This window comes from Papaver somniferum, unplaced genomic scaffold (genome assembly GCF_003573695.1).
Source record: "Papaver somniferum cultivar HN1 unplaced genomic scaffold, ASM357369v1 unplaced-scaffold_152, whole genome shotgun sequence".
NCBI classification, from domain to species: Eukaryota; Viridiplantae; Streptophyta; class Magnoliopsida; order Ranunculales; family Papaveraceae; genus Papaver; species Papaver somniferum.
Genome location: NW_020624598.1, coordinates 190,353 through 213,807, shown reverse-complemented (window position 1 = coordinate 213,807; position 23,455 = coordinate 190,353). Strand labels below are relative to the sequence as shown.

General features: G+C 38.2%; 2 protein-coding genes across 3 annotated transcripts in view; both read left to right on the top strand.

Moving 5' to 3' along the window:
- Window positions 1-82: 82 nt before the first annotated feature.
- The window catches only part of LOC113336280, a 23,970-nt gene continuing 597 nt past the window's right edge, over window positions 83-23,455 (top strand). Inside the window, exons 1-3 of one of the 2 annotated variants that reach the window (XM_026582231.1) lie at window positions 83-917; window positions 1,094-1,126; window positions 1,274-1,373. In XM_026582231.1, coding sequence (XP_026438016.1) covers window positions 221-917; window positions 1,094-1,126; window positions 1,274-1,373 — 830 coding nt within the window. In that variant the 5' untranslated portion in view covers window positions 83-220. Of the gene's footprint in view, window positions 918-1,093; window positions 1,127-1,273; window positions 1,444-23,455 lie in introns of both variants that reach the window. The other variant, XM_026582232.1, reaches the window with a different exon arrangement.
- Window positions 18,527-20,399, top strand: LOC113336281. The gene is made up of 3 exons (XM_026582233.1): window positions 18,527-19,354; window positions 19,532-19,564; window positions 19,712-20,399. The coding sequence occupies exons 1-3, from the start codon at window positions 18,658-18,660 to the stop codon at window positions 19,873-19,875; spliced, it is 894 nt and encodes a 297-aa protein (XP_026438018.1). The 5' UTR covers window positions 18,527-18,657; the 3' UTR covers window positions 19,876-20,399.

Sequence of the window (23,455 nt, the reverse complement as noted above, 5' to 3'; positions counted from 1 at the left end):
TGTAGTTTCATGGGAGCTTCCTCACCTTTCAATTTTTCCAAGTCTTTAAGTCATAAAGTCTAAGTCAACTTAACGTATCAACTTGGGATAGTGGAAAATATCATTGGTCCCTGTTTGCTTGAATACTGTGCTCATATCATGTGTAGGCTTATTACTAAACTTTCTTATTGGTTTGCAAAGAGCGAGTCTTGGTTGGGTAATCATTAGTTAGAGGAACACAATGATTCCAGTTCTTGGTATCCTTTACCTCATCTTTCTCTTCTTAATAAACACCATCTTGGCCGATCAAGAACAAAAATGTGAAGCTCTGATTATTGTAGAGTTTATCCCACCAACTCCGACAGTATCCATTCTGAGTGTGGGGTTTTTGCCATTAAATTGTACAACAAAAACACCAACACTCTTAGACAGAGAGGGGGAAAGATATCAAGTTAGAAGTCTGTGGCGGAATAAAACAGTTCTTATTCATGATCAATTTCTTCAACAACAATTGAACTCGAAAAACTGCGATTCCACTTACAGGGCTCCATTACATTATTCTTCGATTTTTTCTTCCGAGTTAATAAGCCCTAAGCTCACCTTTTTCAAATGCTACAAAAAGCAAAATATTGGTGAGGCTATTGTCCGTGAACTTAGAAAATATCAAGGCTGCCGCGATGATCAGTATGTTATATACTATAATTACCCAGAGCAGCTCAATCCATCTCAGATTCATCTTTTTCTCTCTTTCCCTCTTTGTTCAGTTGCTCACCTACCCTTAGTTCATAACCCACGATCACTTACCAACGATAGTGATCTGTTTTCTCTTTTTACTGCTGAGTTTTATTGGAAATGGTACTGGTCACCTGAGTGTCTGGAGTGCTCCAAAGGTGGAGGCCACTGTCTTCATGACAATATTAACCGAACATTCAAATGCGGTATAGAAATGAATATGGATTTTCTTTTTTCTGCTCTATTGATTTACTACTTATTGTGATTCCTGATATGTATCAGCTAATTAAGAGCAATTATAGTGTGAAGTACTCAAGTACAGTAGATTGTGTTGTTTTAGAGGATATGGGACTAATTCTCTTTTTTCATGGCTATGCTGCAGATCCGGGGCCACGCCGAAACAATATTATTATAGGTAAATATGCATAAATCTCATCTTAATAATGTTTTATGGTGTTCAACTATTCATTCTAATTTCTAAGAGTTTTTCCTTTCTTCTTTTATTTAATGGCACAATTTTACATTGTTGGGGGGTTAATATTTAGCTAAGTGTATTCTTCAGGTGTATGCGCTGCAATTGGGGCAAGTCTTTTAACTGTCCTTGCATTTATCTTATTCCGACGCTGGCGTCGGAGAAACGATCTTCACAAAAATTCAACCCTAATATCTCGGAGCATCTCTCCTGATCTCGTCCGTCCTACTTACAAAAGCTTTGAAGCGTTGTAAGGAGAGATAGGAAGTTTTAAATACTGAAAAACTGATGACCCTCAACTCTTCAGAACATCATATACATGCATGACATATTTCAGGAAATAAGTACTCCTTGTATAATTTTTTGTAATGATTATCTAGTTATATTTGGCGTCAAACTTTGTTGATAATTTAAGTGGGTCACCACGGAAGGATTGGGAAGCCTTAAAACCATATTGCAAGGAGCTATGGCCACCAAGTAAGCTACGTATACCATTCAGGAATGGCCAGGAAGACAAGACAACTTCCTTGATAATCCCGAATTCAAGGAGAGATGCTTCGAGATATCCCGAATTCATAGTGAATTTATGATTTAAATCTCTTTTTGCATGCCTTCCACTTTATAAATGGCGCAAGCAGATTGAAGCAAAATACAGTCCACGGGATTAGAACGAAAAACGTGGTTGTGATTATGAAATTGGTATTTACTGCCAAGATTTTCTTATTCTTGCTCTTTCAACATGTTCTGAATGGATAATCAAATATTCTTTGCGTCCAAATTCATTACGGGAACATATGAAAGTGCATAAACAGACGGGATGAAGCAGTACTCTGCTCCAGTTGGCCAGAATCAGTTTCACTACGTATACCGGCGATTTATGGGTGCGAGTTTCCGCTAACACAATAGTTAATGGGGGCAAACCAATAAATTCGACATTCAGTGTGTACCATGCTAAAGAAGAACATCCGGGTACCTACCAAGGACTCTCTTGATTGGTTAAAAGTGAGTCAAAGTATCATTCTTAACCAATTAATCATCGCTTTTAAGTGGCTAAGTATCGCTTTTAACGGATGAAGCGGCTAGGTGGAAGAAATTAGCTCCACAAGCGAATCATAAACCTGACATAGATGGTAATCTTACTTAAATTTAAAGAAGCAATATCTATTATAACCTAATGGTATATCATGGATACAACCAAAAGCTTGTATCTTTTGGTGGTTTTGATTTATCGCGCCAAGAGCAGAGCAAATTGGTGAAAGTTGTCATGATTTTCTTAGCTGACAACCGCGGAATAACGGATCTTGAGATATTATGATGAATAATAAGTAAACTAAGCGCAAGCAATCATAATAATACGAGAAAGATAAATCAACTCACAAGACACAAGATTTATAGTGGTTCGACAAATACATACAACTTGTATATATTTTCTACGTCCACTTTGAACCGCACCAACTCAAATCCACTATGAAGAAACGATTACAACGTCGTGTGAATCCCAGCAAACCCTTGGTCACACCGCAACAATTACCCGAGACGATAACCTTGTCTCTTGTTCCTCACCAATATGCTCTCACAACGAAATCCTAGCTTTAGCCCTAAAAGCTATACAAGAAATCTCTCACCGATCTCTTAATCGTTTTCTATACAATGTACAAATTCTACAAGGCCTAATTACCTATTTATATAGGTTACAATGTACAAATTCTACAAGGCCTAATTACCTATTTATATAGGAAACCTCTTCCCTAAATAACCACGGCTAACTTTAGGAAATAATTAATTAGTCTTCACTAACTAACAATCTCCCACTTTGAAGACTTATTGATTGTCTTCCAGTCTTCAACTTTGGATTGACGGTGCTAAAACATCTTCATGTCAGTGCGGCTCCCCTTCTAGATCCTCATTCTGAGAGACCAACTAAAGCCTTGCAGAGCTTTAGCTTGTCTGATGTAACTCCCTTGGTAAACATATCCGCCGGATTCTTCGAACCAAGAATCTTCTCGAGCTTCAATTCTCCTTCTTCTAAGAGATCCCGAATGAAAAGATTGCGGATATCTATATGCTTCGTCCTAGCATGATAGGCTGAATTCTTGGCTAAATGTATAGCACTTTGACTGTCGCTAAACAGAACATTATCTCCTTGTTCCTTGCCCAACTCAGCTAATAATCCTTGTAACCAAATCATCTCCTTGCTCGCTTCCGTCACCGCTACGTACTCCGCTTCCGTAGTATACAATGTCACCAACTTCTGTAACCTTGAGTTCCAACTCACTGCAGCTGACCCCATAGTATAAACATAACCGGTCGTACTTAGCCTTTTATCTACGTCACCTGCGAAGTCTGCATCCACATAACCCCTCAAAATAGAACCACCTTTTCCATAGCACAATGGTACGTTTGTGTTACCTCTCAAATACCTGAGAATCCACTTCACAGCTTCCCAATGTTGTTTTCCTGGGTTGCTTGCATATCTACTCACTACTCCCACTGCATGTGCAATATCCGGTCTCGTGCACACCATAGCATACATTAGACTCCCAATAGCCTAAGAATATGGTACGTTGGACATGTACTCCTTTTTCATCTGTCTTCGCACACTGCATACTCGAAAGACGAATTTGACTTCCAAGTGGAGAACTAACTGGTTTAGCATTCTCCATATTGAACCTATTCAACACTCGTTCAATATATTCAGCCTGACTAAGCATAAGTACACCCTTGGCTCTGTCTCTTATGATCCTCATACCAAGAATCTGCTTTGCTTCACCAAGATCTTTCATAGCAAACTCACTTGCTAATTGTTTCTTCTTCAAATTCTCAACTTCTTGTAGAGATGTTCCGGCAACCAACATATCATCCACATACAGTAGTAATATGATGTAGTCAGAACCATTCCTTTTGAAGTAACAACAATGATCTTCATTACACCGTGAGTAACCACTTCTATGCATGAAGTTATCAAACTTCTTGTACCACTGTCTCGGGTCTTGTTTTAAACCATTCAAACTCTTCTTTAGCTTGCACACCATCTCTTCCTTGCCTTTTACTATGAATCCTTCTGGATGCTTCATGTAAATTTCTTCATCTAGGTCACCATGAAGAAAAGTTGTCTTTAAATCCAAGTGTTCAAGGTAGAGATCTTCAGAAGCCACTAGACTTAACACTACTAGAATAGTAGTCATCTTCACAACTGGAGAAAATATCTCGTTGTAATCAACACCAGGTTTTTGTTGGAAAGCTTTCTGTAGGATCAGATTCTCGCAACAATTGTGTCTCAGCGAAATCATCAATGGAATTGCACAATAGCGTCGCAGAACAGTTTCAGAAAACAACGTCAGCGAATATCATGGGAAAGATGTGATAGTCTTGCGAAAATTAGAGAGCTTGCGAAGTTAACATTTATAAGGTTGCGAGAATATCGCAAACCATATCCGAAAATAAAGGACAGATTAGCTGTCATCCACTATGTATTTTCTTATAAATAGTCATTCGAGTTGTAAAGGAGGAAAGGAGATCTTTTTTGAGTGAGAGATAAGTAAATAGGAGAGAGAAATTTGAGAGCAGAGATCATTCTTGATTTCTTTATTTTCCTTGTAAGAATATTAATAAATTAATCAATAAAATTAAGAGTGTAAACCTAAAAATAGGATGGTCAACGATAAAATCATGCTAGGGGTGTATTGTAGGATTTCCTGCAACTACATAATGGCTTATACTGCACTCGGCCCGAAGAAAACCCCACTTAGGGTGCAGTCTCGTAACCATAAGCCCTATAGGTAAAAGGGATAAGAGGCTGCGAAAACACTGGTTGTTGTTAAGACTGGATGGGAGGAGCTAACCTTGTATAGTAGAAGTACGCCTCCTTGAAGGGGCAACCAGGGGGAAGATAAGGGTGGCACCTTCCATTAGGGAGCTGATAAGTGTCTTAAGACGCAAATGTCATGAGGCTTATTATTCGCAAGGATAATTAAGGCTTGTCATATTTGTGCAACATTCCTGAAGAGGCAATAATACAAAAGAAAAAGATAAGATGAGATCAATGGGTTTTCGCATGAAAGTGCGAAGACGTCCTGCGATTTCATCGCAAGACGGCAATGTCATGGGGCTTTATTTTCGCAAGAATATTTAGGCCTGTCATATTGTCACAATATTCTTGAAGAGGCCATAATACAGAAGAAAAAGTTAAGGCAAGATCAATGGGTTATTGCATGAAAGTGCAAGGACTTCCTGCGATTTTGTCGCAATGACAAGAGGTGGCATAATAAGACCTTTAATTAGGAAGTCAAAATAAGACCACACAGGAATGAGATTTTGAAAAGAAACAAAATTCACCTCGCAAGAGCTTGCGAAATTGTACAATAAGAAAAAGTTTATGAAATCTCTCATTTGGATTCAAATAACAGAGGCAAGTATGGGAATGTATAAAATTAGAAAATGTTATTTATCTCCATATAAGAGATTTACTCAAAAATTCAAGAATTAATGATTATATTGATTAACTGTATAGAAAGAAGAATTGTTTTAATTTACGCAGGCCAAAATGAAAGAAACACAAATATACAGAAAGAAGTAATAAATATACAAGTGCTACAAAGAATCAAAGAAGAAATAATGACTATTTCTTGGTTAATCCATCATTATCTTCATCAGACTTATTTCCTTCTTCATCTACGTCGGAATCCTCATCACCATCAGAACTTCCATCACTATCAGATTCTTCATCGTCAGCATCACTCAGAGATAATCAAATTGGGAGTATTTGTGGATTTCCTCTAAAGACAAGGGTAATCAGAGTGTGGGATATTATGATCATCACAAACCATCTGGAGGGTTTGATTGCGAAAATGCGTAGCATCATTCTTAAAATTTTCAATGGTGATTTTGATTTGATTCTTCAATCAAGAATACTTGTCGTTGCGAGAAGAAAGATTCTTTGCGAGTTCCTTCTTTTCAGCTTCAAGTTCTTCAATCTTTTCACGATATCTATTTTCAGAATCTGCAAACAAAAGACAACCAATTATTAACTTGATGAAAATCTATAAGAAGCAAAAGATTAGTAAAGAAGAGCAATTAGCAACCTTCTCTGTCAGAAATCATGTCTCTAATCAAGGCTGTATGTTCAACTTGGAGACTAACATTTACGCCTAAATCTTTTCTAGCATCATCTAAAATTTTCGCATCCCAGACAAATTCTTCCTCACTACTTATGAGAAGACGAGAACGAATTTGATTTTCCTTTCGCAGAGCTCAATATTCTTGCGGTTAGCTTCATCTCGCTCAAGTGAACTTCAAGGAGAGCCTCTTGGAATTTCGCCAGAGCCTTGGCACCTTGATCAGAGATACGATCTTTATCATCTATGAGACCGCTAATCTTGGTTCTCAACTCATTGGTTTTCTCTTTGGAATCAATAAGGAGACGTTTAAATCTGTTAGCTAAGCCTAAACTGGATCTATGATCAATTTCTAAGAGGCGAAATTGTGATCTAAGTTCATTTATAGAAAGAGATGAAATTATATCATTAGAAAAGTTATTTAAGGAATTGTTAAGACTTCGAGAAGGGTATCATTATCCAAGGCATTAGGAAATGAACGAAGAAGGGTGGCTTCATCATAAGACCATAAATGTCTGCAAAAAGGATCATTTAAATAAGATAAAACAACAAGATGAATGAATAAAGATAAAAGAGAAAAGTAATATACCGTAAAGCTGATTATTAGCTTGTTGAAGACTAGAAATTTTGTTCTTATAAGAGGAAGAATCAATTTCTAATTTTTATTCTTCTCGCGAAGACCTTTAACTTCAACTTCAATTCTTCATTCCTTTTGCAAATTGAAGATTCTTCTTTTCAAGAATTTCGCGTCTTCTCTCTAGATCTAAGGCAACCGTAAAAGAAGCTTTTCCAGCCTGTGAAAAGAAATAAAAAATATTAATATAGAAAGATATTTTGAGTTATAACAATGAAGAAGTAAAAAGATGAAAGTATACCAAACTATTGAGAGAATGCAGGAAGTCGGGAGTCACAGATCTAGAAACTCCGCGAAGAGAGCTATCACCATCTAGTAAAGGAACATCACAGAGGGTAGCAAGAGCTTTGCAGGTATTTGCGAACTGGATATCTCCCATTCCTTGTAGAGAATTAGAAAAGAGGCCAGAAAGCTTAGCCATAGAAGATTCGGGAGGAGAATTTTCAGTTTCAACGAGATCATCATTATCCTCATCATCCTTGTCACTTTCAGAATTCTCGTTAGTAAGAACATTTGAAGGAGAAGAAGAACGCACTTTTCTTTTCTTTGGAGGAGGACCAGTTGTTTTTCTCTGCGAAGAGCACCTTTACCTTTATTGCCAATCTTCGCAGCATCAGCAGATTCTTCTACTTCAGCAATAATCTTCGCATACAGATAGAAGTAAGAAATGGGAGCATGGGAATGACAGTACTATTTAAAGTCATAAGAGAAAATTTCTTACCTCATCTGTATATGAGCGAAGAGCCAACAGAGTACTAGATTTCCCAGTCCTGTTATAACTATCTTTTAGTTTTTGGATCTGCGGAATATCGCAAGAGTTAGCGAACATAATAATAAAAATCAATGAAGAAGTATAAAATGAGTTAAAGGGGAGAAGTATACCTCCTTCTCCTTTTCGGGCCAGGAGAAAACCCAAGGTTGATATGCTGCGAGATTCGCAGGAAGAACATTTGATCCAGCAATGTAAGGACCCTTTAGCATTAAAGAAACACGCACCATTTGTCATCTTTGGATTGGCGAGGAGTTGTGTTTTTACCAGAATGCAGTCAATATCTTGCATAAGAATTTTAGATTCATCAATGTTATCTTTTCTTCTTAATCGAATACCCCAGCGAGTATTTCTTTCTTCATGGAGATAAGTTCGTAATTTTCAAAGAAATTCGCCACTGTATACTTCTCAGCAACTATTTCTAGGTTTGCGAATTTTGGATCCCTAAGTTCACTGGAGTAAAGAGTCCTCTACCAGCACCACGATTAGCGAATTCTAGCATTAGACGGATACAATCCCACTTAGTTGGAAAATGGCTCGCGAAAATCCCGGATGAGCGAAATTTCATAAAATAAAGGGATGTCTGGGTTATAAAGAGGAAGAGGGGACCTGCGAGAATTTGACCTAGCGAAATTATGATTGATTGATCATCACAATTTTGATTGGAGAAAAGCTTGACAGAAAGAATTGATTTGGCATTCACATCAGAATGGGGAGAGTGTAAGACCTTTATTAGCAAGATCTTTTTGGACATCTTGAAGATTCTTCTCATATCTATGACCACTTGGAGCCATGATTGAATAAAGGGTATGGGCGTATGGAAAGTAAAAGAATTGAAGGAAGAAAAAATTACAGCAGCAGAATTTGCAGAAGAATACAAAGTTGCAGAGATGACAGAATAAAAATAGAAGAGAAAGTAAAAAGAAAAATGAAAGAGGGAGGGAGAAGAGTATATAAAAAATTTACTTCTCGAAAAATAAACACCATTAAGACGAAGAGACGTGAGCGGTTGAAAAGTAGCGGTTACAGAAGACGTGTCAAGAAATAAGTGGAAGAGAGAGAGTACGTGTGATAAATGTGGAATATAAAAGATAAGGAGTTGCGACATTTCTCAAATCATTCTCTACTTTGCAGAGAAGATTTGAGAAGAGGAAAGATGTAGGATCAGATTCTCGCAACAATTGTGTCTCAGTGAAATCATCAATGGAATTGCACAATAGCATCGCAGAACAGTTTCAGAAAACAACGTCAGCGCATATCATGGGAAAGATGTGATAGTCTTGCGAAAATCAGAGAGCTTGCGAAGTTAACATTTATAAGGTTGCGAGAATATCGCAAACCATATCCGAAAATAAAGGACGGATTAGCTGTCATCCACTATGTATTTCTTATAAATAGTCATTCGAGTTGTAAAGGAGGAAAGGAGATCTTTTTTGAGTGAGGATAAGTAAATAGGAGAGAGAAAGTTGAGAGCAGAGATCATTCTTGATTTCTTTATTTTCCTTGTAAGAATATTAAGAAATTAATCAATAAAATTAAGAGTGTAAACCTAAAAATAGGATGATCAACGATAAAATCATGCAGGGGTGTATTGTAGGATTTCCTGCAACTACACTTTCACAACCAACCTCGCCTTGTAGCGAATATCTCCATTTTCTTCAGATTTCATCCGATAAACCCACTTGCTATGCAACGCCTTCTTACCTCTTGGTAATTTTACTAACACCCAAGTGTCATTCTCATCAAGTGAATTTATCTCATCCTCTATAGCAAGTTTCCACTTGCCTGAATCATCAGCCGCTAGTGCTTCCTTAATATCTTCAGGTTCGCCTCCATCCGTAAGTAATAGATAATTTAAAGCATACCTTGGGTTTGGTTTAGGAGTTCTTGACGATCTTCGTACTTCTTGTGAAACTGTAGGAATAACTCCCACTGCAGTAGAAGTCTCTTCAACTTGTACTTCTCTGCCATCAGCAACATCATGCTCTTCTTGTTCCATACTTCTTCTAGAAACATCATCAATATCGATATACAACTCCTTATCGGCGTTGCTTGACATGACATCTTCAACTTGTGTTGTATTCTTGTCCTTGTACAGCTCATTCTCATTAAAAGTGACATCTTTACTTCTAATAACTTTGTGACCCTCGTAGTCGCAAAGTTCTTCCCGAGTGCCTAAGATGCTTTTTAGAAGACATTCCTCTCTGGCATAGGCATGTTCCAGCTATATCTATACATTGTGTTAACCAAGCTATAATAGCTAAAGCTAAAAATAAACAATCTCAATCGGCGTTATTTCCATTGATTGGATAAAGTCCAAGGAGAATATCACACAACGTTTGACGAAAGGTTTATCCAAAGAGATAGTTAGAAATTGAGGTACGGAAAAGAATATCACACCATGCCACATCAAGTTTCAACAAAAAAAGAATATACAATTGTGTTATGGAAAATAATTTGTGGATATTTTACTCTTCATGTTGGCATGGAGAAATCATCCCGATTTTAATTGTCGTTATTGAAAATGATGCCGACATGAACAGTAAAATTTCCCTCAATTAATCCTTCATAAAAAAAATCCCCAAAATAGAAAAGGTTTTGCATTATGAGTTCAAAAGAAGACTTCATCAACTGGAAAATTTCTCACGAAAGCATTATTTGTTCCAGCATTCCAGAAATTCGTTCACCGAAATTGAAAAGTTTCGACTCACAGATTTGCAAGCCAAAAATTTATTGAAGTACTCATCAGGGGGAGCACCATCACATAAGGTGCATTCTATTGGACTGATTGTGTTGCGCTCTTTTTCCTCATCAAGGTTTTTCCCACTGCGTTTTTCGTTGTCAAGGTTTTAATGAGGCAACATTTGTATGTCCAAATCTTTTTCCTTCGATCAGGTTTTGTCCTTTGGGAATTTTCTGACAAGGTTTTAACGAGGCAATTAGCTTAGACACAATGTCATCAGGGAGAGTATTATAAACGTGTAATTATGTTAAGAATATCTATGGTGAATCTCGTTATTACTGAGATGCCATTGTGTCTAGCCTTATAAATAGAGGCTCTAATGTTGTTTATCAATAATACACATTTAGTGAGAACTTTTCTTCTTTCTCCCTTTACTTTGTGTCTTCTTCTCCTCTTTCTCTATATTACAATAATTAGTGTATAATTCTTTTTCAATGTCAATATCGGAATTTATATCCCATCTTTTCACCTACAGCATTAGTGTCTACTTCTAGGATACCGACTCTTTAGAATAATCCATCACTCGATAAAGACTAATGTCCTCCAGAAATGTAGCGTGCAATGAATGAGTCAAGCATAACGAAATAAGCATCAAGAGGAATTACATCTTTAAGTCTCTTCCATACTGAATTTATGATTTAAGATCGAAGCAAAACATAGTTTATAGGTTCATTTTGCTTTCAGCACAAAAAATGTGCTTGCGGTTATAAAACTAGTGCTTATTGCTACGGATTTCTTCTTCTTCGAGCAGTGCTATCCCGCACGATTTTGCGGGAAGCTATCCCGCTTAAGCGGCTCTTTTATCGTTAGATCATGATAAAATCCAGATCTAACAGCCTTGAATCCTTTTGGGGAAGTGGTGGGTCCTTTTCTGAAAAATGGTGGGTCATATCCTGAAAGTGATGGGTTATTTCCTGAATGTGAATCTAACCGTTGATTTGATCATCCAACGGTAAAGAAGTCTCTTTTGAGGAAAGTCATCCCGCAAAGTCGTGTGGGATAGCATTTGTCTTCTCAAATACTCCTCCTCGTATCAAAAGTTACTATGGGGACATATGAAAGTGCATAAACAGACGACAGGATGAGGCAATACGCTGCATTAAACGGGGTAGAAATGCAGTAGTTCATTCAGTTAATTTAAAATTTAAAATTCATCATTTCTTGTCATTCGTATCGCTAGATTTACTATGAAATGGTGGTCTTGACTTCCAAACATTGTGTGTGTCTGAATGGATTTGGGAAATGGCTCACCAATTGTACTTTTCATGGTTGACCATTCAATAATTGAGCCCTCCACTTTCTGTTCTTCAGCCTGAATTGTGCTTGCATTATGTTCTGCTCGGTGCTTTTAGTTTCCTGCCTATTTACTTTGAAATGTTTCATGTTTCCTAGATGCACTTTGATCCTATGATGAATGACGCCAAAAACCTTCTTCAGTACATCTGTCTTAACTAGTTTGTTGCGTTTCTTCTTACAGTTGTTAACCCATGCCTTCTCTTTTGGCTGCAGGCACGTCCCTTGTTTAAAGATCGAAGGAAATTCTTGCGGATGGATCGATCCAATGCTTCAGGGACAGTGTCCTACAAGAAGCCAATACCAAGCACTAGTTCTCTGCTTCAGCGTGGTTAATACTAATTTCTGATAGTGTGAATTTCGTTTGTTTATTTTTTGTCATGTTAAAGCTGGATTCATTATACTTGTATTAGTGAAGTATAATTGAATGAAAGCATCATCAGTGAAGTGCATGGACTTCTTACTCATTGAAGATCAGATCCTTTAACCTAAAAAAAATCTGATATACATAGTTTCAAATGAGGGAACAGACTGGGTTGGCAAATGAGAGAAGAAAGTGTAGAATGGGAGAGACGAATGAAAGCACGTGATAAGGAGGCTAAGATATGTGAAAACCAAATGTTGGTGTTTGTCAGATTGTGCTCCAGGCCAGAGCAATTTTTAACACCGAGGCAACTTTCAGGACCTTCATATTAGTACTTCAGACCTGGGCAGAAACTATTTGCACCTTGGGATCAGCCTTACAGACCTTTGGAGCAACTCAATTGATCCAGGGAGCATCCTTACTAAAGACCTGGGGAGCGGCTGTACAGATCTCAAACTATCTGTAAGTATTTCTTTCTTGATTTTTAATTCATAAAATTTGGAAAATCTCTTAAACAAACATGTGAAGTTACTGTAAATGGTCATAATTATTGTCGGTAAGTTAGTATGATACTTCTCTACACGTTAGTAAGATATTTCATTTACAGCTCAATCTGTCATTAGACAAGATGATTCTCTACCATTTCTTGAAGACCTGGTGTTCTTTTTCCTTGGTGTTTGTTTTGATTTATTTAGCAGCAATGCGGGGCCTAGGAATAGAAGACTGGATTTATCATGGAATTGATCAAGGCTGGAGTATAAAGGTTCTTTACTTTCAAATGAAGCTAATATTGAAGAAGCATTGGATGATACAGAGTTACCTATTTTGCATCACCTCGCGTGGCAGGTTTTTTACTTCTACATTTTGTTAAAATTGGATTTCATTATACCTACTTTGAATTTTTGGATCGTGAAGACCTTGCAAGTGAAGCTAACAATGACTTGCTTCTTGTAAGAGGTCGTTCAACAGACAGGAGAAAGAAGACTGGTGTTTATAGTAAAGGTAGAGGACGTTCTAAGAGTAGGACGCAACTGCAGAAAGATGAGTGTGCTTGGTGCCATGACTTTGGTCATTGGGCTAAGGATTGTATCAAGCGTAAGGCAATAGAAGGAGATAATAGTAATACCGAGGTGAACATTGCTAAAGGTAATGAAGAATCAGATGATGCTTTTGATTTCTCGCTGACTGTGATACCATCAGCTTGTGCTATTATAGATGGTACATGGGTGTTAGATACTGGAGCAACGTATCATATATGTCCATATCGGGACTGGTTCTCAAGTTTTGAAGAGCTTGATGGATAATTACGAATGGGAAACAATCATACCTGCAGGGTGATTGGGATTGGTAGTGTTCGTATCAAGATGCATGATGGCATGGTTAGAGAGCTGAAGGAGGTAAGATATGTACCTGCCATAAAGAAGAATCTGATTTCACTCGGAACTTTAGAAGCTAAAGGATACAAGTTAGTCGCTGAAAATAGTGTTCTAAAGGTAATCTCTGGATCTATGGTAATCATGAAGGGCACACGTCATTATAATTTGTACTACTTGATTGGGAGTATAACAACATGGGATGTGTCTATTTATGAACACATTGAAAGTGCAGCTACCGAGAAGACGAAGCTATGGCACATGAGACTTGCACATCCAGGTGAGGAAGTTGTTGCGTAGATTGATTCAACAAGACTTGTTGAAAGGTGTTTTTGCCTGCAAGTTAACATTTTGTGAACATTGTGTAAAGGGCAAGAAAACAAGAACAAGATTTGGCACAGTTATCCACAATACTAGTGGAGTTCTTGACTATGTTCACTCAGATGTTTGGGGTCCTTCCAAGAATGCACCATTGGGAGGGAAACATTGGTCTGTGTCGTTCATTGATGATTATTCTAGGCGCTTATGAGTGTACACTATGAGGCATAAGTATGAGGTCCTAGAAATATTTGTGAGGTGGAAAAAGGCAACTGAGACTCAAACTGGCAGAAAGATCAAAGTACTACGTTCGGACAATGGTGGAGAGTACAAAAGTGATCCGTTATTGCAAGTATGTCAGGATGAGGGGATAAAGGGACACTTCAGAGTTAAGAAGACACCGCAACAAAATGGGTAGCAGAACGCATGAATGGTACTTTGCTGGAGAAGGTACGATGTATGTTATCTAATGCTGGATTAGGTAAGGCGTTTTTGGCTGAGGCAGTTACGTATGCATGATTCCTCATTAATAGGTTGCCATCAGCTGCATTAGAAGGTAAAAATCCTATGGAGAAATGGTTTGGTAAACCAGCTTATGACTATGACTCACTTTGTATCTTTGGTTGTCCTGCGTGGTATCATGTTAGTGAAAACAAGCTTGATAATCCTGCCATGAAAGGAATCTTTGTGGGTATGAAAGGTGGAGTGAAAGGGTTCAAGATTTGGAATCCAGTTGAAAAGAAGGTAGTCATGAGTAGAGATGTCACGTTGGATGAGATGTCTATGGTAAAGTATTGGGGTTCTCGGCAGGTGTAGGACAGAAGCACCAGTTATGTTGAGCCTTTGCAGCAGGTGGAGATTGATGATACTCCACCAATTCCAGTTAAGTCTGTATCTGTTAAGAATACTTCTGAAGACATTGGGTCTGCAAGAGAAGTATCTACTGAAGTTCCAAATGATAGTGACGCTGGTGTAGAAAAGGAACAAGAGTCAGTAGAAGATACAGAAGCTACGGTCATGGAGACCATATAGTAACCAGCAAACCGAGAAGATCAACCAGGAAACCTGGTTGGATGAATGATTTTGTTGCTTATGCATTACCAGTTGTTGAAGATGGTACTCCTACTTCCTATTTAGAAGTTGTACGCAGTGAAGAGCGTAAGAAATGGGAAGGTACAATGCAGGATGAGATGTAGTCTCTTGACAAGAATGGCACATGGATTCTTATGAAGCTTCTGAACGGTAAGAATGCCATAGGGTGCAAGTGGGTATATGCCAAGAAAGAAGAATCTTCGATGAATCAAGTACGCTACAAGGCAAGGTTAGTTGCAAAATTTTATGCCCAAAGAGAAGGGATTGACTACAATGAGGTGTTCTCTCCTGTGGTAAAACGCTCATCAACCCGTATTTTGTTGGCCTTGGTAGCACAATATGATTTAGACCTAGTTCAGCTAGATGTTAAGACGGTTTTCTTACATGGTGATCTAGAAGAGGAGATCTATATGACTCAGCCGAGTGGGTTGAAAGGTTGCTGGAAAATAAGATTGTGTATGTAAACTGAAGAGATCGTTGTACGGGCTTAAGCAGTCTCCAAGACAATGGTACAAGCGATTTGACCAGTTTATGATAGGCCAAACATACACAAGAAGCTACGTGATGGGTCTTTCATATATTTTCTCTTGTATGTCGATGATATGTTGATTGCATCGAATAACAAAAAAAGAGATCGATAATTTGAAGCACAAGTTGTCATCTGAGTTTGAGATGAAAGATATGGGAGAGGCTAAGAAGATTCTTGGTATGGAGATTCAACGTGACAGAGAGAAAGGTAAGGTTTGTTTGTCTCAAAAGGAATATTTGATGAAAGTGTTACAGAAGTTTGGTATCTACGAAGGAACTAAATCTGTAAGTACTCCCCTTGCTGCTCATTTTAAGTTGAATGCTCGTATGTATCCCACTACCGAAGAAGAGCGAAGGTATATGGCCCAAGTCCCATATGCTGAGGATGTTGGTAGCTTGATGTATATGATGGTATGTACAAGGCCTGATATTTCACATGTTGTTAGTATGGTCAGCCGTTATATGCATTGTCCTGGTAAGGGACATTGGAAAGCTGTGAAATGGATTTTGAGGTATTTTTATGGTACAGTTGATGTTGGCTTGGAGTTTGTGAAGAATAGAAGTTACAATCAGTTGTGTGTTGGGTATGTGGATTCTGACTATGCTGGTGATTTGGACAAGAGACGTTCAACTACATGGTATGTATTTACCGTAGCAGGGGCACCAGTTAGTTGGAGATCAATCTTGTAGTCTACTGTGGCGCTTTCAACTACGGAGGCGGAGTATATGGCAGTGACAGGGGCATTTAAGGAGGCTATATGGTTACAAGGTTTGCTAGATGACTTAGGAGTTGTGCAAGACCAACTACCTGTGCATTGTGATAGTCTAAGTGCAATTTATTTGGTTAAGAATCAAGTGCATCATGCTAAAACTAACCATATAGACGTATGATTTCACTTTGTGAGAGAAATTCTTGAAGAAGAACACATTCTACTTGTGAAGATCGATACCAAAGACAATCCAGCTGATATGTTGACTAAAGTAGTATCTGGGATCAAGTTTCAACATTGTTCGAAATTCATCCACATCCTTCCGGTTTGGTGAAAGGCCCTTTTGGGGTAGAGGTTCTTAGGAACCTGGTGGAGGTCTTCTAGTAAGGCCATTAGAGAGAACTACGGTCGGGTTTGATTCCTATTGAGGATACGTAGGCATCCAGTGATGGTTCAATCGACGTTGGAAGATGGAGATGATTTTGTCTATTGATCGTCTCATGCATGAATGCATGATCCAAGTTGGAGAATTGTTGGTAGGATGGTCAAGGACTAAATTAGGAAATCTAGTTGGTTAAGGAAACCAATTACTAGTGTCCTAAGTATAGGAGCTAGAGGTTTGTCTCTTAGAGCTAAGTTAGGAAACCCTATACTTGTAGGAAAGTAATCCTTGTTAAGGAATGTGTCCAGTCCTATTGATGTGTATAAATATCCATAGAGAGAACTAGGGAAAACACACCAGAACTAGTAAGAGTTCTCTTCTTCTCTGCTTGAGCTTTGTATATGCCAACCTATACGGTGGTATATAAAATAGCTATTCCTTCCCGAGGATTCAACCTCATTAAATACTTGTTCTTCTTGTGTGTGTGGTTGTGTTCTTGGCAATACCGAGGTACCGTTGTAGCAGTGAAACCTAATGCTTCCGCAGGCTTTGGCGCAACATATATATATTTATAACGAATATGATCTTCGCTCTCGAAGTCGGACCATGCGACCACCACCATATCAATGCGTCGAGGATTGTCTCATTTACTCGTTAGCATACCACCACGTAATTAATTACATTCCAAAACATTTTCGATACTGAATCAAGATACAACTATCGGCCATTCAAGGGCCATTAATTGAGGCATCCAGTTGCACATAGTAGCTGTCCTGTTCCTTTTAGAAATTCTACTTTCAATGATCAAAGTCCCTTCAAATTGGGTTCCGGAGTTCATCTTCTTTCGTTCTTTTACATTTGCACCAATTTCAGTCGTCATCTATATATGAAGTACATCTACCCTGTGCATACTTCTTGTGTAACTCCATCTGATCACAAGATTTTTTCTCTCGCCGGGTTTGTTCCTTCCGGGGAATCGCTTTATGATAGGTTATCGTGCCAGTTATCGGTTCATGTTCCCGTAGAAGTGGAGCCAGGGTCCAAAACAGGTCAGGTTAACGGTTATATGCCGTTTATGAAAAAAGGGTTGACTTTAGAATGGCATAAATCACCATGTACTGAGTGTCAAGCAAGCGGTGGATATTGTGGAGTCAATAAGAATGGTCTCGTCGTGTGTTTTCGTAAGGATCGACCATATGACAGAAGATGCAAAACGGGTATAGTTTTCTTCAACTGTTTGTGTTCACAATTTTGTTCCAGGTTTCTTTCTCTTGATCACCTTTTAGGTAGATTTCAAGGCCTTAGGATTTTTTACTAATCTAGTAAAGAGGCATCCCATCCGAGCTAATTTCTTCATTCTTGATTGCACAGGAAAGTTTTCTATCTGGTGTTTGACAAAAAACTAATCAAAATACTAGACTTCTCATCATTTAGAAATACAAACTTTCGTACCCACAAAATGGCCTTCTGTTAGTCCCACTACTAACTACACAACACGTTGCCCTTGTACTCTTGCACCAAATAATCCGCACAGCCCAAGCTTCTACTCCTCTGATTTTTGACTTGTCAATTCAGATATTAATCAATCTAACTATAAATCTTTGATTCCTTTCATATGTATTAGTCCTCTCTGTGTTCATATTGAGTGGTGTTCGATTTCTCAAAAACTCTGTAGCTTATATTTTTCCTATGTAGAATCTTTATAGATCTTTAAGTTGGTTTCGTATGAAAAATATGTGTCTGGACCTGGTGATGTGAAATTTGTTGTGAAAGTCATGTGTTCAGTGAGACCAGTTTTCACAGCCAACGGTCAGATTAATCCAGGCGAGAAATCTCAAGATTTCTCTCGGGTTTATCATTTTTTGCAGTTAAAAATCACAATCAGAAGGAGAAAAAGAAAAGTCTTTGCTGATCACTTTGTGGTTGGTTTGCACTGTAGTTTCATGGGAGCTTCCTCACCTTTCAATTTTTCCAAGTCTTTAAGTCATAAAGTCTAAGTCAACTTAACGTATCAACTTGGGATAGTGGAAAATATCATTGGTCCCTGTTTGCTTGAATACTGTGCTCATATCATGTGTAGGCTTATTACTAAACTTTCTTATTGGTTTGCAAAGAGCGAGTCTTGGTTGGGTAATCATTAGTTAGAGGAACACAATGATTCCAGTTCTTGGTATCCTTTACCTCATCTTTCTCTTCTTAATAAACACCATCTTGGCCGATCAAGAACAAAAATGTGAAGCCTCTGATTATTGTAGAGTTTATCCCACCAACTCCGACAGTATCCATTCTGAGTGTGGGGTTTTGCCATTAAATTGTACAACAAAAACACCAACACTCTTAGACAGAGAGGGGGAAAGATATCAAGTTAGAAGTCTGTGGCGGAATAAAACAGTTCTTATTCATGATCAATTTCTTCAACAACAATTGAACTCGAAAAACTGCGATTCCACTTACAGGGCTCCATTACATTATTCTTCGATTTTTTCTTCCGAGTTAATAAGCCCTAAGCTCACCTTTTTCAAATGCTACAAAAAGCAAAATATTGGTGAGGCTATTGTCCGTGAACTTAGAAAATATCAAGGCTGCCGCGATGATCAGTATGTTATATACTATAATTACCCAGAGCAGCTCAATCCATCTCAGATTCATCTTTTTCTCTCTTTCCCTCTTTGTTCAGTTGCTCACCTACCCTTAGTTCATAACCCACGATCACTTACCAACGATAGTGATCTGTTTTCTCTTTTTACTGCTGAGTTTTATTGGAAATGGTACTGGTCACCTGAGTGTCTGGAGTGCTCCAAAGGTGGAGGCCACTGTCTTCATGACAATATTAACCGAACATTCAAATGCGGTATAGAAATGAATATGGATTTTCTTTTTTCTGCTCTATTGATTTACTACTTATTGTGATTCCTGATATGTATCAGCTAATTAAGAGCAATTATAGTGTGAAGTACTCAAGTACAGTAGATTGTGTTGTTTTAGGAGGATATGGGACTAATTCTCTTTTTTCATGGCTATGCTGCAGATCCGGGGCCACGCCGAAACAATATTATTATAGGTAAATATGCATAAATCTCATCTTAATAATGTTTTATGGTGTTCAACTATTCATTCTAATTTCTAAGAGTTTTTCCTTTCTTCTTTTATTTAATGGCACAATTTTACATTGTTGGGGGGTTAATATTTAGCTAAGTGTATTCTTCAGGTGTATGCGCTGCAATTGGGGCAAGTCTTTTAACTGTCCTTGCATTTATCTTATTCCGACGCTGGCGTCGGAGAAACGATCTTCACAAAAATTCAACCCTAATATCTCGGAGCATCTCTCCTGATCTCGTCCGTCCTACTTACAAAAGCTTTGAAGCGTTGTAAGGAGAGATAGGAAGTTTTAAATACTGAAAAACTGATGACCCTCAACTCTTCAGAACATCATATACATGCATGACATATTTCAGGAAATAAGTACTCCTTGTATAATTTTTTGTAATGATTATCTAGTTATATTTGGCGTCAAACTTTGTTGATAATTTAAGTGGGTCACCACGGAAGGATTGGGAAGCCTTAAAACCATATTGCAAGGAGCTATGGCCACCAAGTAAGCTACGTATACCATTCAGGAATGGCCAGGAAGACAAGACAACTTCCTTGATAATCCCGAATTCAAGGAGAGATGCTTCGAGATATCCCGAATTCATAGTGAATTTATGATTTAAATCTCTTTTTGCATGCCTTCCACTTTATAAATGGCGCAAGCAGATTGAAGCAAAATACAGTCCACGGGATTAGAACGAAAAACGTGGTTGTGATTATGAAATTGGTATTTACTGCCAAGATTTTCTTATTCTTGCTCTTTCAACATGTTCTGAATGGATAATCAAATATTCTTTGCGTCCAAATTCATTACGGGAACATATGAAAGTGCATAAACAGACGGGATGAAGCAGTACTCTGCTCCAGTTGGCCAGAATCAGTTTCACTACGTATACCGGCGATTTATGGGTGCGAGTTTCCGCTAACACAATAGTTAATGGGGGCAAACCAATAAATTTGACATTCAGTGTGTACCATGCTAAAGAAGAACATCCGGGTACCTACCAAGGACTCTCTTGATTGGTTAAAAGTGAGTCAAAGTATCATTCTTAACCAATTAATCATCGCTTTTAAGTGGCTAAGTATCGCTTTTAACGGATGAAGCGGCTAGGTGGAAGAAATTAGCTCCACAAGCGAATCATAAACCTGACATAGATGGTAATCTTACTTAAATTTAAAGAAGCAATATCTATTATAACCTAATGGTATATCATGGATACAACCAAAAGCTTGTATCTTTTGGTGGTTTTGATTTATCGCGCCAAGAGCAGAGCAAATTGGTGAAAGTTGTCATGATTTTCTTAGCTGACAACCGCGGAATAACGGATCTTGAGATATTATGATGAATAATAAGTAAACTAAGCGCAAGCAATCATAATAATACGAGAAAGATAAATCAACTCACAAGACACAAGATTTATAGTGGTTCGACAAATACATACAACTTGTATATATTTTCTACGTCCACTTTGAACCGCACCAACTCAAATCCACTATGAAGAAACGATTACAACGTCGTGTGAATCCCAGCAAACCCTTGGTCACACCGCAACAATTACCCGAGACGATAACCTTGTCTCTTGTTCCTCACCAATATGCTCTCACAACGAAATCCTAGCTTTAGCCCTAAAAGCTATACAAGAAATCTCTCACCGATCTCTTAATCGTTTTCTATACAATGTACAAATTCTACAAGGCCTAATTACCTATTTATATAGGTTACAATGTACAAATTCTACAAGGCCTAATTACCTATTTATATAGGAAACCTCTTCCCTAAATAACCACGGCTAACTTTAGGAAATAATTAATTAGTCTTCACTAACTAACAATCTCCCACTTTGAAGACTTATTGATTGTCTTCCAGTCTTCAACTTTGGATTGACGGTGCTAAAACATCTTCATGTCAGTGCGGCTCCCCTTCTAGATCCTCATTCTGAGAGACCAACTAAAGCCTTGCAGAGCTTTAGCTTGTCTGATGTAACTCCCTTGGTAAACATATCCGCCGGATTCTTCGAACCAAGAATCTTCTCGAGCTTCAATTCTCCTTCTTCTAAGAGATCCCGAATGAAAAGATTGCGGATATCTATATGCTTCGTCCTAGCATGATAGGCTGAATTCTTGGCTAAATGTATAGCACTTTGACTGTCGCTAAACAGAACATTATCTCCTTGTTCCTTGCCCAACTCAGCTAATAATCCTTGTAACCAAATCATCTCCTTGCTCGCTTCCGTCACCGCTACGTACTCCGCTTCCGTAGTATACAATGTCACCAACTTCTGTAACCTTGAGTTCCAACTCACTGCAGCTGACCCCATAGTATAAACATAACCGGTCGTACTTAGCCTTTTATCTACGTCACCTGCGAAGTCTGCATCCACATAACCCCTCAAAATAGAACCACCTTTTCCATAGCACAATGGTACGTTTGTGTTACCTCTCAAATACCTGAGAATCCACTTCACAGCTTCCCAATGTTGTTTTCCTGGGTTGCTTGCATATCTACTCACTACTCCCACTGCATGTGCAATATCCGGTCTCGTGCACACCATAGCATACATTAGACTCCCAATAGCCTAAGAATATGGTACGTTGGACATGTACTCCTTTTTCATCTGTCTTCGCACACTGCATACTCGAAAGACGAATTTGACTTCCAAGTGGAGAACTAACTGGTTTAGCATTCTCCATATTGAACCTATTCAACACTCGTTCAATATATTCAGCCTGACTAAGCATAAGTACACCCTTGGCTCTGTCTCTTATGATCCTCATACCAAGAATCTGCTTTGCTTCACCAAGATCTTTCATAGCAAACTCACTTGCTAATTGTTTCTTCAAATTCTCAACTTCTTGTAGAGATGTTCCGGCAACCAACATATCATCCACATACAGTAGTAATATGATGTAGTCAGAACCATTCCTTTTGAAGTAACAACAATGATCTTCATTACACCGTGAGTAACCACTTCTATGCATGAAGTTATCAAACTTCTTGTACCACTGTCTCGGGTCTTGTTTTAAACCATTCAAACTCTTCTTTAGCTTGCACACCATCTCTTCCTTGCCTTTTACTATGAATCCTTCTGGATGCTTCATGTAAATTTCTTCATCTAGGTCACCATGAAGAAAAGTTGTCTTTAAATCCAAGTGTTCAAGGTAGAGATCTTCAGAAGCCACTAGACTTAACACTACTAGAATAGTAGTCATCTTCACAACTGGAGAAAATATCTCGTTGTAATCAACACCAGGTTTTTGTTGGAAAGCTTTCTGTAGGATCAGATTCTCGCAACAATTGTGTCTCAGCGAAATCATCAATGGAATTGCACAATAGCGTCGCAGAACAGTTTCAGAAAACAACGTCAGCGAATATCATGGGAAAGATGTGATAGTCTTGCGAAAATTAGAGAGCTTGCGAAGTTAACATTTATAAGGTTGCGAGAATATCGCAAACCATATCCGAAAATAAAGGACAGATTAGCTGTCATCCACTATGTATTTTCTTATAAATAGTCATTCGAGTTGTAAAGGAGGAAAGGAGATCTTTTTTGAGTGAGAGATAAGTAAATAGGAGAGAGAAATTTGAGAGCAGAGATCATTCTTGATTTCTTTATTTTCCTTGTAAGAATATTAATAAATTAATCAATAAAATTAAGAGTGTAAACCTAAAAATAGGATGGTCAACGATAAAATCATGCTAGGGGTGTATTGTAGGATTTCCTGCAACTACATAATGGCTTATACTGCACTCGGCCCGAAGAAAACCCCACTTAGGGTGCAGTCTCGTAACCATAAGCCCTATAGGTAAAAGGGATAAGAGGCTGCGAAAACAACTGGTTGTTGTTAAGACTGGATGGGAGGA